Source organism: Protomyctophum parallelum (genome assembly GCF_964188405.1).
Source record: "Protomyctophum parallelum genome assembly, chromosome: 10".
Lineage (NCBI taxonomy): Eukaryota > Metazoa > Chordata > Actinopteri > Myctophiformes > Myctophidae > Protomyctophum > Protomyctophum parallelum.
In genome coordinates this window covers 24,414,225-24,431,507 of record NC_139704.1, presented here as the reverse complement: position 1 = coordinate 24,431,507, position 17,283 = coordinate 24,414,225, and the positions used below count along the sequence as shown (strand labels likewise).

Genomic DNA, 17,283 nt, shown 5'->3' with positions numbered 1-17,283 from the left:
CATATAGGACTATAACGAAAATGTAAAATAAAGATATATGCCTATATCAAATCATGTTAAATATATAGGCCTATATCATACTGGCATATATATATATATATATATATATATATATATATATATATATATATATATATATATATATATATATATATGCTATATTTGCGTGTTTTCTCGTTCGAATATATCGACGAATGCGTGCATGCATGCGCGTGGATGCGCGCACGAACGCGCGTGCGTGCAGTGTGTGACTGCACTGCACTGTGTGTATAGTATAGGCCTAGTGTGTGCAGTGTGCTATACAGCGACATGTATAGGCTTTACGGTTTCAATTGTCGGGAAGTAAAACTTTTAAATAAATAAGAAGCGGGCAAATTATTATTATCGTCACAGCCGGGTTGCAACAACCCGAACTAAATTTACACCGAGTTGTTGTTGTTGTTGTTGTTATTATTAATTATTATTCTATTTTATTCTCGTCGTCAGCAAACCATGTCATATGATATGTGTTTATTTAACGAGACACATTTTCAAGTCCGCTTCCACGTGTCAGCTGCAATCGCGACATGTCTGAAATAAATGACTACGCTGGTTTTTCAATGTGCATGCATGGGGTTCGGGGTTAATTGAGAAGAGTTATAGGCGTACTTCGAGAGTGTAGGTAGGCCTATGCTGCGCAGTAGGCTACAACTACAACATGTAGGCTAACCAAATGGACCCTTGTCGGGTCCGTGCACTTTGTATCAGTAGTAGGCCTACACTCTCGAAGTTATAAGGACTGCAGTGTAAATCGGGGATCTCATGATGAGAGAGACAGAAACATTACCGCTATCAAATCACGGTCTGTAAGTTACTGTAACAAACGTTTCACACTATATGACTGTCTGTCTGTCTGTCTGTCTGTCTGATTACGTTATGGTGTGCAGGCTGAGGGCTTCAGCCAATGAACAGCAGCCATATGCCTCCGTCATCTAACCACAAGCATGCATGTCAACTTTTCTGTGTCAACTTTTCTTGAGACAAGTATAAAGTCGTGGAGAAAAGCAATAACTACGAATACTCGAATACATTAAATAATTTTTTTTTTTAAATGCCTACGTTAATTAATAAGTAAACAAATGAATAAAAATACATACCGATCTTTATGTGTGTAGAAGTTATGCAACACTGTGATCTGTTTAAAAAGTAGGCCTGATATCCATCATTGCTCATAATATACGGGAGTCCAAAACCTGCAGCTCTCTTAGCATATCCATACTAAATCTCTTTTTTACATCCGATAGCTTTTTATTCTTCCTTTTATACAACACCCTGCATGCAACGCTCCCGTGTTCTTTGATTTTTTTTATATATTTTTTACACCCCTCTTTATCAATTCCTAGCTCGTTGGAGCACACTGGGCTTGCTCCTCTTTTTTGTTGTCGTCCTAAACCGTTTAGTTTTGGATGATCGGTCAAAGATTCTGACAAGCAGCAGCAGCACTAGCAGCAGCAGCATGCAGCGGGGAGATGCGGGACGCCCCAGCCGGGGAGGGAGCGCAGGAGGCCGGACAGAGCTAGTGGGCTGCATCGAGGAGACGGACCATTAGACAGGGGGAACGCCATGCCTCACAGCCCTATATACCGCTGGTCGATCAGGTAAGGATCTCTCTCTCTCCCCAAACCTCCTCCTCCCCTGCACGAACCTGCAGACGCCTCACATAGGCTACAAATACTGTCAATGTTTGTTTATATGTTGGTTCGTGCAGTATGTGGGCTTGAACTATATAGATTCTGTTCGCCTTTCAAGTTTATTTTTTATTTTATTTTACTTTTCAAGCTGCTTTGTATGTGCAGTGCACCCAACATTGTGGGTGCATACACGCACGCACGCACACAGACACACGCACACAGACACACACACACACACACACACACACACACACACACACACACACACACACACACACACACACACACACACACACACACACACACACACACACACACACACACACACACACACACACACACACACACACACACACAGATCACTGATTTTTTTTGTCTGTTATTGTAGTGCAATAAAACGAAAATGAGGTATAAACATTTTAGATAATAAACAATAATAATACTTAAGCCTATACTATTTATTATCATCATCATCATATCTTAAACAGCCAATCGTTTGATCCTATATATATAAAGGGCTTTTAATGCAAAACATACACATAGGTCACATTCAAATTCACATCTCGATTTTGTTTTGGTTGAGGGGGGGGGGCGCAAATGGGAAGATCAATGCAGAACAGTTGTAATGATCTAATTAATTATGGTCGAAATTAAAAGCAAGTACAAAATCAATCTGCAGCGGTTGGTTGTCCCATGGATGGACGTACCGTACGGAGAGTCAAATTGATACCCATCTGCTCTCCCTTATAGAGCACATGAATAACCAATCTAAGGACGCAGCTGATATCTGGGCTCTGCCACGGACTCACCATATGGCTTTTAACATGTCAGGAGACACAGACAGCGCCTCAGAGCGCAGGCAGGGCCGATTGCAAGTGACTCCCCGAAATAATTCTAATGTTTTGACTAATGGAACACAATTATGTCCAGGGGAACATTTTTAACCACGTTTAACCACATGATAACAACTTTATTGATAAGCCATGATGCATGCAGAGGATGCACAATAAATGCAGAAACTGTATACGAAATAACTAAGTAATAATCTTTATTGACTCGAAATTGTTTAATGATTACACATGCAATATTTTCCCCCTGCACCTCAATTTCACCGCGTGCATGGTCCGGCCAATTAGCGTGGCTGTTTGATCATTCAAATGATTTTGAATGATTAATAAAAGCTAAATAAATCAAATTCGTTGACACTTGAGTCAGTGGATTTTTTTTCCTGCAGACAAAACTGAACATGCCTAGGTCTAGCTTCCTCCCTTTCAGGCCTATGTGATGCTATGTTATAAGGTAAATCAATATCATTTTTATTTTCTCCTTGCCAATAAGCATTATGTTTAGCTTATATCCATAGGCTAGCATGCAGCCTAAACCCTCACTTTACACGCTGAGACGGTAAAAATCGATGCGTTAATTGCTAATTATCGCGTAAGATATTAATTAACAATGTGAGTGAGGCTGATGTTACTGCGTGTGTTTATATAAAACTCAAATTCTTTATGACTGTACTAAGGGAAGACATTGTGCCATTCCATAATTCCAGACAGTTGCTAAATATGATATAATATATATATAGCTTATATGCAGCGCTGAAGAACAATGATATCGATTGATGACGTTATAACGTGTATGTGCGTTGAACACACACACACATGCAACAAACAAGTTCCTTCTGCCATCACTGAGTCTTCAAAGAGCACGGAAATACAATGGTCTCTCTCTCTCTCTCTCTCTCCACACACACACACACACACACACACACACACACACACACACACACACACACACACACGCACGCACGCACGCACGCACGCACGCACGCACGCACACACACACACACACACACTCACACACACACACACACACACACACACACACACACACACACACACACACACACACACACACACGGCCTACACTTACACATACATACATACATACATACATACAGTGAAATGCTTTAATATATACAGCCATAATGTCCACATATATAGGCTATACATATGGAGCTCTGTGGTTGGAATTAACTTTAATTTAAAATATATTTCTGGTCATTTGAAATGGCTCGAAAACACGTGTGCATGCAATGGACGCCATACGTGAGAGAGCGTGCGTGCGCGCGCGTCTCCGTGTTTGAATGCAAATATATGGACAGAAAAAACAGGAATCATATTATTAGGCCCGTGGTGGCTCGGCTTGTGAAGGGAGAGAGAGAGGGCTGTAGTGTAGAGTGAAGTGGAGAGAGAAAGAGGAGAGAGAGAGAGAGAGAGAGAGAGAGAGAGAGAGAGAGAGAGAGAGAGAGAGAGAGAGAGAGAGAGAGACTAACAGTTTGTTAATTATCGTGCCATTTGTTGTGCTATAGGACTTTGACAAGGGAAACGTCGTCATGGCAGTGCAAAGGCTACGGGGGCAAATCGGGGTGTTGTGGGGGGGAATAGCAGCAGCTTTAGGGCAAAAGAGCAGTGACGTGTGAAATTACAGCCCATGGTGCTACATATTGTACCAGAAGCTCCCTCCAAAAAAAAAGAAAAAAAAAAGGCAGAAACAAAAAAGGGAGAGAGGGAGAGAAAAAAAAGAAAAAGAAAAACCAGAAGAGGAATCGTCCTCAAACTTGTCCAGAGGGCAGAGCGGAGCAACACGGCCTTCTAGTGCACTCGCTAAAGCTCACCGCATCCGCACGCACTGTACACACGCGCACACACACACACACACACACACACACACACACACACACACACACACACACACACACACACACACACACACACACACACACACACACACACACACACACACACACACACACACACACACACACACACACACACACACACACACACACACACACACACACACACACAGCCGCTTTCCGACAAGATGCGTCAACAGTCACTGACACCGACCGTCATTGATAAATAAAGCTTTTACTTTTACTCTAAATGAGAGACCTTCATGCTATATGTATGACAAATGCTGCAAATTAAGTAAATATAGCACAATAATAATAATAATAATAATAATAGGCTAATACACTTCACTAAATTCGTTAGAATCAGGCGATTCGTTTTTAATTATTCAATTAGGTTAATTGTTATTATACCGTCGGCCCTATGGCTGCAACTAAAATTGGACTCAAGTTCAAAACTTTAACTCAGCACTGACTTTATATGTCTTATGTGAAATATACTGAGATTACCAATCATTAATATCATGGCTAAATTAAATCCGAGCTAATTTTGAGCCATTTGTCTGGACTATATTTGATAACTTTGAACTGAAGTCTATATAGCATTAATTTGTTGAGTGCCATGATGCTGCCATTGGATTGCAACTGAACATCTTCCACACAAAAGACCCTGCATGCTGCATGCACTTGTCCGCCATCAAGTTCCCATGCCAGAGCCAATTAAGGATTTCCGAGGATGCCTATTGTCCGGTGTCATTAATTTATGCACTCCGCTTCGGACTGCGTTTCTATTTATAATAGATTTACAGTTGCTTTATTGAACTACAGTATACGTTGCAGCTCGACCTTTGACCCCCATGCAACGCAGCCCCCTCCTCCTCCTCCTCACCACGTCCACATGAATGAATGAAGTCAACCGGGTGGAGGGGGGCAGCGTAACCTGTGAGCGCCATCTACAGGCGGAGCGAGCACTTGGAGGAGCAATATATATACACCTCAACTCACTTTTATCACAGCCTACAGAGTGACTATAGGCCGTCTGCGTCCCACCTCTACGGTGGCGCTTGCCGAAAAAAGGACTGACCTATTATGCGTTGCTATAGAGATCCGTTATGTTGTCGGTATAAGCGCCAACGCGATGATTAAACAATAAACACCTTTATAAAGACAATAAAATAGTCCTGCAGGCTATAACTCAAAAACGTTAGTCCTAAACACATTTAAAAAAAAAGATCATATTCAAAGACTTGCACAATATTAAAATATAAAAAAGTGTAGTAGCGTATATACTGCCACATTAAATCACTTTGTCAAAGACATCTTCCTACACTTTTAATAAAATAAAACAATCTACATTGCTGCAGTGCTTAGCCTACTTGACATGCGGTTAACCAACACACATACACACGCGCGCGCACGCAGTCACGCACGCACAAAGTTTATAGATATATAGTTCCTTGAAGAATTGAAAACTATAGACTATATTGCAATATCCTGGTCCTGGCTCATGCTTATAATCACACCCCCATGGCTCCATCTTTCCCCAGTCGCCCCCCAAAATGATCCGAGCGTCTCTGACCGGAGAGACAGAGAGAGGAGAGCTGAACGGTGGCTCATCACAACTTTAAACAACACAACAGTGTGCGGTCTGACTGTCTGAGAGGTATACTATAGGCTACACACTATACAGAGCTTTGACACCGCGCTTTTTACCTCCATTCTTCGAAGCTTTCCTTTTAATTTCCTTGATTCCTCACTCACCCCCCCCCCCCCCCCCCCCCAAAAAAAAAGTCTCATCGTTTCCCATTCCGTCTCCCTCCCCTTCCGAACTGTCGGATGCGAGGAGGACTTCCTCATTTGAGCTTTTTTTTTTTTTTACGTTAGCGAATCACACAGTGTTGGAATCTATCGCCTTTGTCTGACAAGTCATCCATCTCTATGCTGTGGTGGGATTCTGTGGGATGGATGGAGGGGGGGAGGGGGGGGGGGAGTGGAGGAGGAGGAGGGGGGGGGGGTGATCTGTGGGACTGCAGCTTTTAGAAACAGACACACACAACGAGAGGGGTTTCATTCTGAGCTCAAAGCTTCGTTTAGGCACAGCCCCATTCCCGAGGAGTGGAGAGGAGAGGAGAGGGGGACTGACTGACTGACGGAGAGGAGAGTGTCCATGTTTGCCCCTGTCATCTCCGCCCCTATCTGATTAAACTCGAGACCCGCCGGTTCCTCGCCACCTCCAAGGAGAGAGAGAGAGAGAGAGAGAGTGGGGGGATTCTTTCTGTTTTTTTCCTCCTCCTTCTTCTTCATCCTGCCGCAGTTTCGCTATACTAACTGGACCGTGTGGGAGAGAGAGAGACCCGGGCACACTGTTGTTGTAGGCTAACACAGCACCTTGTTCTTCCCCCCCACCACTCAATGATGATGTCGTTTAAAGACAAAATAGAGTGACCCGCTGCCAGTGCCTTCTCTCTCTATACAGCCGAATGTTGCAGCGACCGGTGCGCTCGGTACAAACGGCGGGGGTCATGCTCTGCACCTGACAGCGTTGTTCCTGCTGCTTACAGAGACTTTTCCCTGAGAGCCAAAACAGAGTTGCGACGGGGAGGGAAACTTCGCCCTTTTCCCCCCAAACAAGAAGTTATTCTCCGCCCGCGAGGCGACACACAACGACAACAACAGCCTGCGGGACACTTTGAGAACGCCATCCGGGACTGTTTTTCCTTTCCCCGTCTATTTATCAGTGTTTTTCTTTTTTTACGCAGTTAACGCTGCATCACCAAGGCGAAACGGCGACCTCAGTCGATTACCTTTCCTTCCTTTGCTATCCCATGGATATTCACTGCAAAGCGGACCCCTTCTCGGCGATGCACCGTGAGTAGAGTATTAGTTTCATGATGCCCGTTCCGAATAATCTCTCGCCGGGATTGCGACGTTAATTCCCGCGTGAATTAGGTCGGAAAGGCTTGCGATGAACGTGCTTTATTTGCCTGGACAGCACAAAATAGCAGATTTATGAGAAAGTCTTCCTATAAAGCCTATACTACAATAGCGTGCTGTTACCGCTCACTGTGTCGGCCACTGTCTGTCAGCTTTGCTGCTACTTTATTGGAGATACTCAGGGATTAGGCGAACAATAAACCTCGCAGCTTTGTCCATGTTTTTGTTTTAGTTTAGTTTTAAAGAAAGAGGGAAGCGAAAATGATTCAGGAAGTTTTGAAAGTCGGATTCATTTAAAAATGCACGCTATAGGCTAGGCCTACTATACTTGGGGGGGCGGGGGTGCAAAGGTGATATAGGATAATAATAATAATTGCAGGTTTCATAAACTAAATATTGCCAGGGTATTTCTACATGAATTAATTATTGACAAATGTTGGTACAGATGCCAAAAGCAGGCTTATAATTGACAGCAAGGTGATATGGCGTTTTGCTTAACAATAACCACTTTCAATATCACTGATTTGGTTTTGTCTCCCCTCACAAACTGCTGAAGCTGTGTGTTTATTGACTCAAAGCTGTCATTAACTATCGTGTTGGCCTTTACAGTTGGTGTTAGGTTTATGGTTGCATTTGAATACAGCTTCAATTTGAATACAAAGCTTTTATTACCTTTGAAATTAAAGTTATTGTGTGGAGAGCAAAGAATCCGCCGTTAATAGCCGTGTAAATGGATTTCATTGTGTAAATGCGCGGTGTATTTTCTCCGTGGTAAACGTAGCAAGATTAATACCATTTGTTGAAATGATATGTTTGGAAAATAACTATCTTAAAAAAAAAATCCCTAATGCCTAATTGTAGACCTATATATGTTTTAGTGTATACGATATGGGCGAAGTGTACCCGGGCTGCCTGTAAATTATTTATTCCTGTTCATTCGCACTATCCGCGTTTGTGTAATATGAGTTATCAAAGCTCTTTTTAAATTATTTACAATAATCGTGCAAGGAAAATTAAACAGGGTGAAACATAATATCTGCGACATGTGTTAGGCTGAAATGGAAGAGCTGCTCTTGGAAAATATTGCCTAACTACTAAAGACAATACGTTGTTTAGCCTATATTTCTCACTGCTATTATTTAATACTAAAGACAATACGTTCTTTATAGGTATAGCATAATGTTTCTCATTGCTAAATTATTTATTTGCTTTAAAACAACAACTTTATCTTTAAGTGAATTGATCTCTTCGGTTTATTATGCGTTTGATCTCATTGTAATAATGTATGGCCAATATTGACAATAATATGACATGTAATATAATATATGTAGCATTGATATTATAATTAGGCTATACATATGCTATACTTATTGTTGGAAATAATAAAATGTAAAATATCAATAATCTTAATAATATTGAGTAATTGATTATTACAAAAATAATCTAGCCTATAGATTTAAGAGCAAGAAAGATGCATTAGGCATATCAAATGTGTGGCGATGCATGCTGCAACGCACGCAAACACACACACACACACACACACACACACACACACACACACACACACACACACACACACACACACACACACACACACACACACACACACACACACACACACACACACACACACGAGGGGTGTGTGCGCGTTGCAGCATGTATAGCCCACGGTACCGTTTCAATGTCCAACAAGGCGCCTGCACATGCCTTGCAAAGTTGCATGCATGCGCGCCGGCCCGTCGCGATGCTCTGTTGTTCACGCGGTGGCATGGTGGTGCGTCGCGTATAACAGGCTCCACTTCTGTATGTATGTAATGTTATGTTCCCGTGTTGCGTGGCTGTTGTGTCCCACGTAGGGCACGGCGGTGTGAACCAGCTTGGCGGGGTGTTTGTGAACGGCAGGCCGCTGCCCGACGTGGTGCGGCAGCGGATCGTGGAGCTGGCCCACCAGGGGGTCCGGCCGTGTGACATCTCCCGGCAGCTACGGGTCAGCCACGGCTGCGTCAGCAAGATCCTGGGCAGGTGAGTGAGCTTGAGGGAATCATCTGATCCTCCTCCATATGCAGGCACAGCACAGCCACCATAGAGCCCCACGCACGCGCACGTGTCTGTCACACATAAATCTAGCTTATATGTGGCATATGCGCACCCCCCCAAGCTCTATTTTAGCCCACAGTCATCGGTTATGAAGCTGGTCATTTTTGCTTGAATACGGGAATTCTGTGTCCAAGATTTTTTTAATATAAATCTTTATATATCGACCACCCTCTCACATGCAGCTCCCCCCCCTATTTATAGAAGATTGCCTTTAAAAAAAATCTACAACTGTGCAATTATAGCATTTTGATGTCTTGGTTTTATTTTATTCTAGAAGGCACCAAATATCACAGGAGATAATGTGTTGAAATATTTTTCAGCTATCAAAAGGGATTTCCGAGGTAAATTATTTCATACACATCGAATGTTTTGACATTATAAACATTTATTCACACCAATAGGCCGTGGTGGCATGCCATGCATGCTAATATAAGTACATGACGAATGAAAAATAAATATATAAGGTCAGACTTATACTGCCAATTAAAATGTGTTTTTGTCCTCACTGTCACTGCCACTGTCATTTTAATAAATTCACTGTTGTAGAGAAAATGTCCTATATTCTCACAACCGACTGACGCTTAATCATATGCCCACAAACATATAAATAAAGTTATTATTATTAGTATTATACTATTATTAGGGATTATTTTTTTCTGCACGGAGCTTTTAATCAAGAGATATAGGCTACAAAGCTCAACTGTCGCCACGAATTTCTGTTTTCCCCGTCGGCTAAATTATACATTTAAGTCACGATTTGTTAAACTATAGTTAATTAGCCGATACAACATGCAACTGTATATATATATAAATGAATGAATGTTGGAATGTTGTTGTTTATTTTAATGATTGTTGACCATTCAAGCCGCGCATGCATGTCTCACTTTTCTGTCTCTCCAACACGCAGGTACTATGAAACCGGCAGCATTAAACCCGGGGTCATTGGTGGCTCCAAACCCAAGGTCGCGACTCCGAAAGTAGTGGATAAAATAGCAGATTATAAACGCCAGAACCCAACCATGTTCGCGTGGGAGATTCGGGACCGACTTTTGGCCGAAGCCGTCTGCGACAACGACACGGTCCCGAGCGTGTCCTCCATCAACAGGTAGGTTGGAAAAAACTTCCACATTTTAACGACCTGTGATAAGAATCAGAATAATGCCTCGGGGGGAAAAAGAGCATTGTATAAAAATTATCTGTGGGGGAATGTCTTCAACGTCACTATATAGGAGGACTAAATGGCATATTGAAAGGCGACGCGTTCGATTATGGAGAAACAGCTTGAAATAGACGCACACTCAACTCATCATGATTTATATTTAATCTGCACGGCGCACGCACACACACACGCGCGCGCGCGCACACACACACACGGCTAAACGGGACCATTTTCAATGGAGTCGGGGTGGTCTATATGGCTCTACTCTGCTCTGCCCATATAGCTGAGGTCTGACTGAGGAGTGCAATCCAATCCCCCCCACAGCCCTCCGCGGTCAGCCAGCCCCGGCCGGGAGCCGGGGCCACGAAAATCACATCTGTCTCGATAAAAAAAGGGAAAAAAGCGATCAATAGCCGCGTAACCAGATCCAGCGGCAGAGGGAAATACCCCAACAAAGGCGTTCAATAATACGCGGCGCGGACCACACTGCGACAAGAGGCGGCACCTGCGTTTATTGCCAATCGTTCTCTGTTTTCAAATAGAGAGAGAGAGAGAGAGCCCTATAAACAAACACGGAGGTGGTGACGTAGACTAGTGCCTGTGTGTATAGAACACTCAATGAAGAGGCATTTTATCTTATATTTTCTTTTATTGGAAACTGGATCGAGTCAGTCGGCAGACGATTTACCAAATAGCCTATAATATAGCATTATATATAAGCTATATGTTTTAATCACACATGCCAAATATATAATAGATTTTTAATAGCCTATATATTTGCATTTATTAATTAAATATGCTATCAGAAAAGGCCATAGCATTATTCATAATAGTTTCCGTAATTATAATCTACTCTGGACTGCATGGTCAATTCTGATATTCTGATATTTGTTATTGCTAAAAAAGGATTGAATGTTTAGGCCTATTGCATAGCGGTACCGGTAATTCGGTAAACTAAAGCTTAATTGTTTAATTAATGTATATGCATCGCGGGAGGCTGTCGCTTCTCTCACCGGCGCTTGCCCAGAAAAGAGCAGATCTACAGGCTAAACAGCGCGTCGCTGTTAGCTTGTAGATCTGCTCTTTTTGGGGGCAACTCGGGCAAGCGACAGCGTATAGTAGCCTACTATATAGATAGGGAGTAAACAAGCAGCCAGCCATCCTACTATAAGGCTAAACCTTTCATCTTTCAGCCTTCCTTGCACATAAAACGGGACAAGACAAAGTAGCTCTGAGTCTATAGCCCCTGACTGCGGACCATGCACGGCGAAAACCCCAACGGACGTGAATGCGCGTTAAGGTGGAAAAAAAGGCCCATAGGCCCTTTTCTTCCCTCTACCTGCGAGTGCACGGTGCATGCGATGCGAGTGGTGAACTTTGGTTAGGAGGCAGTGTTCCACACAGCTGGTCATCAGGACAGCATTACATTTTAATGAGCTGAAGAGAGATCACAACTTCTCTTCTCTGCTCATCATTATCATAATCATCATCATAGATTCATATATACCAGCCCGACAGCCCGTCGAAAAAAAACCAACTAAACATATGCCATTCTAGAAGAACGTCCATTTTTCAAAAACACGTTCACCGTTGCTATTTTTAGGCTATACCCATGTTGCAAAAAAATAAAATAAAAATCAGAGTACAGTAAACTATGTCCAAGATTAATTGACTTAAAACAAAAAAGCATGAATGAGAAACAACTCCCCATATAGAGCCCACATGTTGACTTGTAATTTAGAAATACAATTACTTGCCACAATGTGAATTGTATGCTATTGTATTGCATTTAATTAATTGAATTGTATATAGGCTATAGGCTACTTGCCAGCTTGTGTAAAAACAGCACTGTAGGTTATGAAAACGTTTGTGTGGAGAGAAGGTGTCCTTTAAAAGAGAAAGTTAGTTAATCGTTATGTTAATCGTTAACTTCAGCCCTGTTCCAGAGCATATTTTCTTTTCTTTTTTTCATTTATTTCTAGTCAATATTTTCAAGGGTCATTTGAGTGCATAATGGGTATCGGTCACAAAATACACTGACATATCTTGATTACAAAGAAAATGCAGGATCCAAAATATTTTGTGAGCTAAATCTATGCTATTTCATTTAAATGAATTGTTCACAGCAGTAAAAATGCTCTCAATTTAGTCCTTTGATTAAGTTATTGTGTTTTGTTTAGTTATATATGCAAAGGAGCATATAGCAAAATGTGTTAATTTAACCCTGAAAGTGTGAGAATTGACACTGTAATGCGTGCGTGCACGTGTGTGTGCACACGTGTGCTCATGTGCATATATTATACATGCACACTGAAAAAAACCTTGTTTTAATTTAAAATGACGAGTCCATTTGGTTCCATTTGTATATTAAATTGACACTCAGGATGTTATATATAGTGTATAGTGTGGGTGTACACCCACACAGGGAGAGAGACAGACACACACATAGAGAGCGAGCGAGAGCGAGAGAGAGAGAGAGAGAGAGAGAGAAGGGGGGGGGGGGCTCAGTCAGACAGAGAGAACAGGTCTGGTGGTCTCTCTCTCTCTCTCTCTCTCTGAGTCTGTGGTAAAGGTGTTGACCTCTGCTCTGTTGACGTTAAAGAGGATGTCCTGGCCTTAAACACATTTTTCCTGCATGAATTATTAAAGATTACACAGAGGCTGGGTTACACTTTGTTTTGTATATACCGCCCGCACGGCCAGGAGTTTTCCACGCGTTGCAATGTTGCATCATGCCCCGCGGACGCAAAAAAACGCACGCTCTTTTAAGCAGCTTTCAATCATATCGATCCACATTTTAATATTTCTTTGGGGGGATATTTTTCTCCCACCCCTCTCCTTCTTTTTCTTCTCCCCCCCCCCCCCCCCCTAACAGAGCAAAGCACCTAAAGTCGTTAATTCCCCTCCCGTCACCCAAATTGCTTATTCAATACACAACAACATGGACTCCCAGAAACAAAAGTCCTTGAATTTATGAGGCTAGCCTCTAGTCATGAGGTCAGATAACGGTTGTGGTGAGATGTTAGAAATTCAAATAAAATATTGATGTGTGGGTTTTTTTAGGAGGCGGAGTGTTTGTCGCCCCGCCTGCCCGGAGGGGCTGTGCATGCGTGCGTGGGTGCGTTGGTGGGTGTGTGCGTGCGTGAGTGCGTGCATGTGTGCGTGCGTACGGCGGTATATATAGAGGACACACGAGACAGTTAGTGAGGGGAATGAAAAGCGTGCAATGTACATCTTATAACCTCCCCCGAGGACGTTAACCCATGCCTGGCTCTGCCCCATTCACAGTTGATAGCCGTCACTGCAGAAAGCTCTTATGCCCATATTTTAACTTTTTGTGGGTTGTTTTGGTATTTTTTCCGTAAATCACACACTACTACAGCGTCACACACAAGCATCAAAAGTAGCAGATCCACAAGCTCTATAAGCGCGGCGCGAAGCGACCCTTTTTGAGCTTGTGGATCTGCTACTTTTGAATCCTGAAAAATCCTGACATCCTGAAAAGTAACAGTTGGGAGGTTTCCACCCGACAGAGCACATGGCAGCACATGTTGGCTCATCTGCTCTGTTTGTGTGTTAAGATTCATAATTGCAGCCGATCTAGTTTACAGCAATTCACAGCACGATGCGTTGTGAGCTTGTAGATCTGCTATATGTTCGGCTCATGGTTGGCCAAGGCATGTGCGCAACTAAGTGTAAATCAGGCTATAGGGCTGATCATAACGTGACATGTTTTGACAAAGTATACCAATATCGACATTGTGACTATATATATTTTCAGTAGGTGTTTTGAAAAAAATTATTACACAATGATATATTTGATAAAAAATAGTCTTCAGTCATCATCATGCCAAGTACAAAGACCGTAGAAATGTATACAGCATTGTCCCGTTCGTCCCTTTATCAATGAGAAGGTAATCACAGTCATGGTACTAGACTTGAAGTAATCTCCAAAACAAAATGTCAAAAAGGTTCAAAAGACCTGGCCGTCAGTTTGAAACATTAAGGTACATTTATAATGGCATTACTTCAAAGTAATCTTCATGAGAATGTCACAATGTTTGGAAGGCTAGGCTGAACAGTCTTCATACCCGAGGTCACATTATCGCGGATTGGCGGAATGTCACCAAATCTCCTTCCACTCAGGTTCATTTAGGGTCTATTTCTTTGAGAGGGAGGGAGGAGAGGGAGGGGGCGAATATAGAGAAAGCACACAGGTTGAGGTCAGGTGAATGCAGGCGTGGTGGTGATACAGGAATGTTTTTGCTTTTATTCTACTTTTATTTCCAGGCCAATTCATTTGTGAATGACCGTGAATATCATTACTGAACGTTTCTGCTTCATATATATATATATATATATATATATATATATATATATATATATATATATATATATGTGTGTGTGATGCCTTCTTTTCACCACAGATGAAAAGACATGGGATGTGGTTATGTGGTCTTGTCTGGGGCTGAGGCTGTGTGGGATACTATTGCTTTCCTGTCACATGTAATTTATAGCCCCACCATTTGCATTTGTTGTTCTCTGGTGCCATTCGTCGTCAACTTTTCTTTCCCCGAGTCCAAATCGATGAGCCCTTATCGTCAATGTGTGTGTGCGTGCGCGTGCGTGTGTGTGTGTGTGTGTGTGCGCACACTAAACTGAGTGATCTGACTGGGAAGTAGAGAGGAGATACAGAAACAGAGAGAAATAAAGACCAGAACCAGAGAGAGAGAGAGAGAGAGAGAGTCCTAGAGATACAAGGTTCTTCTGAGACATAGATAGATATCATTATGGGGAGACAGAGTGAAATATTGGGCAGGGAAGGGCATAGAATGAGAAGAGAGGGAAGAGAGAGAGAGAGAGAGAGAGAGAGAGAGAGAGAGAGAGAGAGAGAGAGAGAGAGAGAAGGGAGCAAGGAGAGGGAGATGATTAGAGTTGGCCAGGTAGAGGCAGTGAAGCCCATCATTGAGGTGAATTGATGTGATTTCATGCTTTGTTTGCAAGATCATTCAGTCCAAAGTGCAATGAAGACTTTCCCCCATATCACATCTTAACGGCGTGGGGACTTTATCATATCTCTAACCCCACAATCCACAAGATTGAATCCACTCTCTCAGGGGGCAGCTCCATTCAGACTCTCACAGGAGCCCAGAGATTGCCCCTAATGCCCCGAGATTGGTTATTTGTGACAGGGCCCGAATATGGGGTGGGCGGGTGTGTGGTGGGGGTGTCCAGGGGGGGGTCCCAAAACGACAAGAGGACTTGTACACATGCATGGGCATAAGTGGACGTGATGTGCCATGTTTAACCCATTCTGGGCGGGAACCGGGAACCGAGTGCCGCGCTATGGGAGGGGGCATTGGGCCAACGTGAAATCTCCATGCTTCAGAGGCGCTATGTTCTATTGATTGATCCGTGTCTGTCTGTCGTTCACTTTGCACAGGATTATTCGCACCAAAGTCCAGCAGCCATTCCACCCATCGCCTGACGGATCCATCACGGCGCTCTCCCCGCCCGGTCACACCATAGGTGAGCGCTGAACGATGCTCCTCCACAGTCCACGCACAACTTAAGACCGATTTCACACGCGTACGGGTTGTGCCATGCGCCAACGACGTCAGCCGATCTACAAGCTCAAAATGTGTCACCCTGCATGGCTGCTACGAGCTCTGAGTTTGTAGATCGGCAATTTGCGGCGTGCGACAAGGAGCGGAACTAAGTGAATATCGGGCAAAAGTGCATCACACCCAGATTACACCCCTGCATTTACATCATAATGCTGTATGTTTAACATATACAGAAGGGAACTACATAACTGCTAAGCAAATATAAGCACATTTTCATGTGAACATGCATTACTGTACACACAGAAAAAACAAACATGTTATACCCAAGGACACACAAACACCGACACATACCATAAACACAACCCACACACACACACAGACACACACTCTAACGGCGTGTTTCTCCCTCAGTCCCCAGCACGGCCTCTCCCCCCGTGTCCAGTGCCTCCAACGACCCCGTAGGATCCTACTCCATCAATGGCATTCTGGGCATTCCCCGTTCCAACGGCGAGAAGCGGAAACGAGACGAAGGTAAGAGAGAGAGAGAGAGAGAGAGAGAGAGAGAGAGAGAGAGATCACTTTGTTTCCATCCTTTTAATTCACCCTATCACTTCAGTCCGCTGTACTTTTCTGACTGTGCACTCGCACACACATGCGTGTGTGTGTGTGAGTAGAACATGACATTTATGACAGCGCTGGATGCCAGTGTGTGTGTTTGTGTGTGTGTTGTGTTGTCTCCAGTGACTTGTTATGTTGTATATCAGACCATGGTGAGTGTTGAGATTGTGTTGATTCAATCCGCTTTTTGTTAGACGCCCAACGTTTATGTCCCCCCCCCCCCCCGTACTTCCACTTATACTCCTCAATTTTTATACCGTGCTCAAACTCACTCTAGATGTAACACACACACACAGCTGTCATAAAACTCTAATCCCCCTTGGCGAGGCAGCATCAGCGCCCGTGTCTCATGATGTCACTCACTAACCAACGTAAGAAATGGAGAAAAAAAATGACTTTGATTCTCCCCATTGATGCTATCAGTTAATTATCAGATAACACCATTAGGATATATATGGACACAATCAAATATCACAATGTAGATTTGACCAAATACCTGGCTATCGATATATATTGTGACGACAATAATATCGTATTGGGATA

At 43.1% G+C, this 17,283-nt stretch overlaps 1 protein-coding gene across 2 annotated transcripts in view; it reads left to right on the top strand.

The window, feature by feature from the left end:
- Window positions 1–7,184: 7,184 nt before the first annotated feature.
- Window positions 7,185–17,283, top strand: part of pax2a (paired box 2a) — a gene marked incomplete at both ends in the record, with an annotated part of 42,707 nt that continues 32,608 nt past the window's right edge. The window contains 5 exons of one of the 2 annotated variants that reach the window (XM_083774323.1): window positions 7,185–7,233; window positions 9,156–9,321; window positions 10,304–10,501; window positions 15,999–16,084; window positions 16,534–16,653. In XM_083774323.1, the coding sequence (XP_083630449.1) occupies window positions 7,191–7,233; window positions 9,156–9,321; window positions 10,304–10,501; window positions 15,999–16,084; window positions 16,534–16,653 (613 nt within the window). The remainder of the gene's footprint in view (window positions 7,234–9,155; window positions 9,322–10,303; window positions 10,502–15,998; window positions 16,085–16,533; window positions 16,654–17,283) is intronic. The other variant, XM_083774322.1, reaches the window with a different exon arrangement.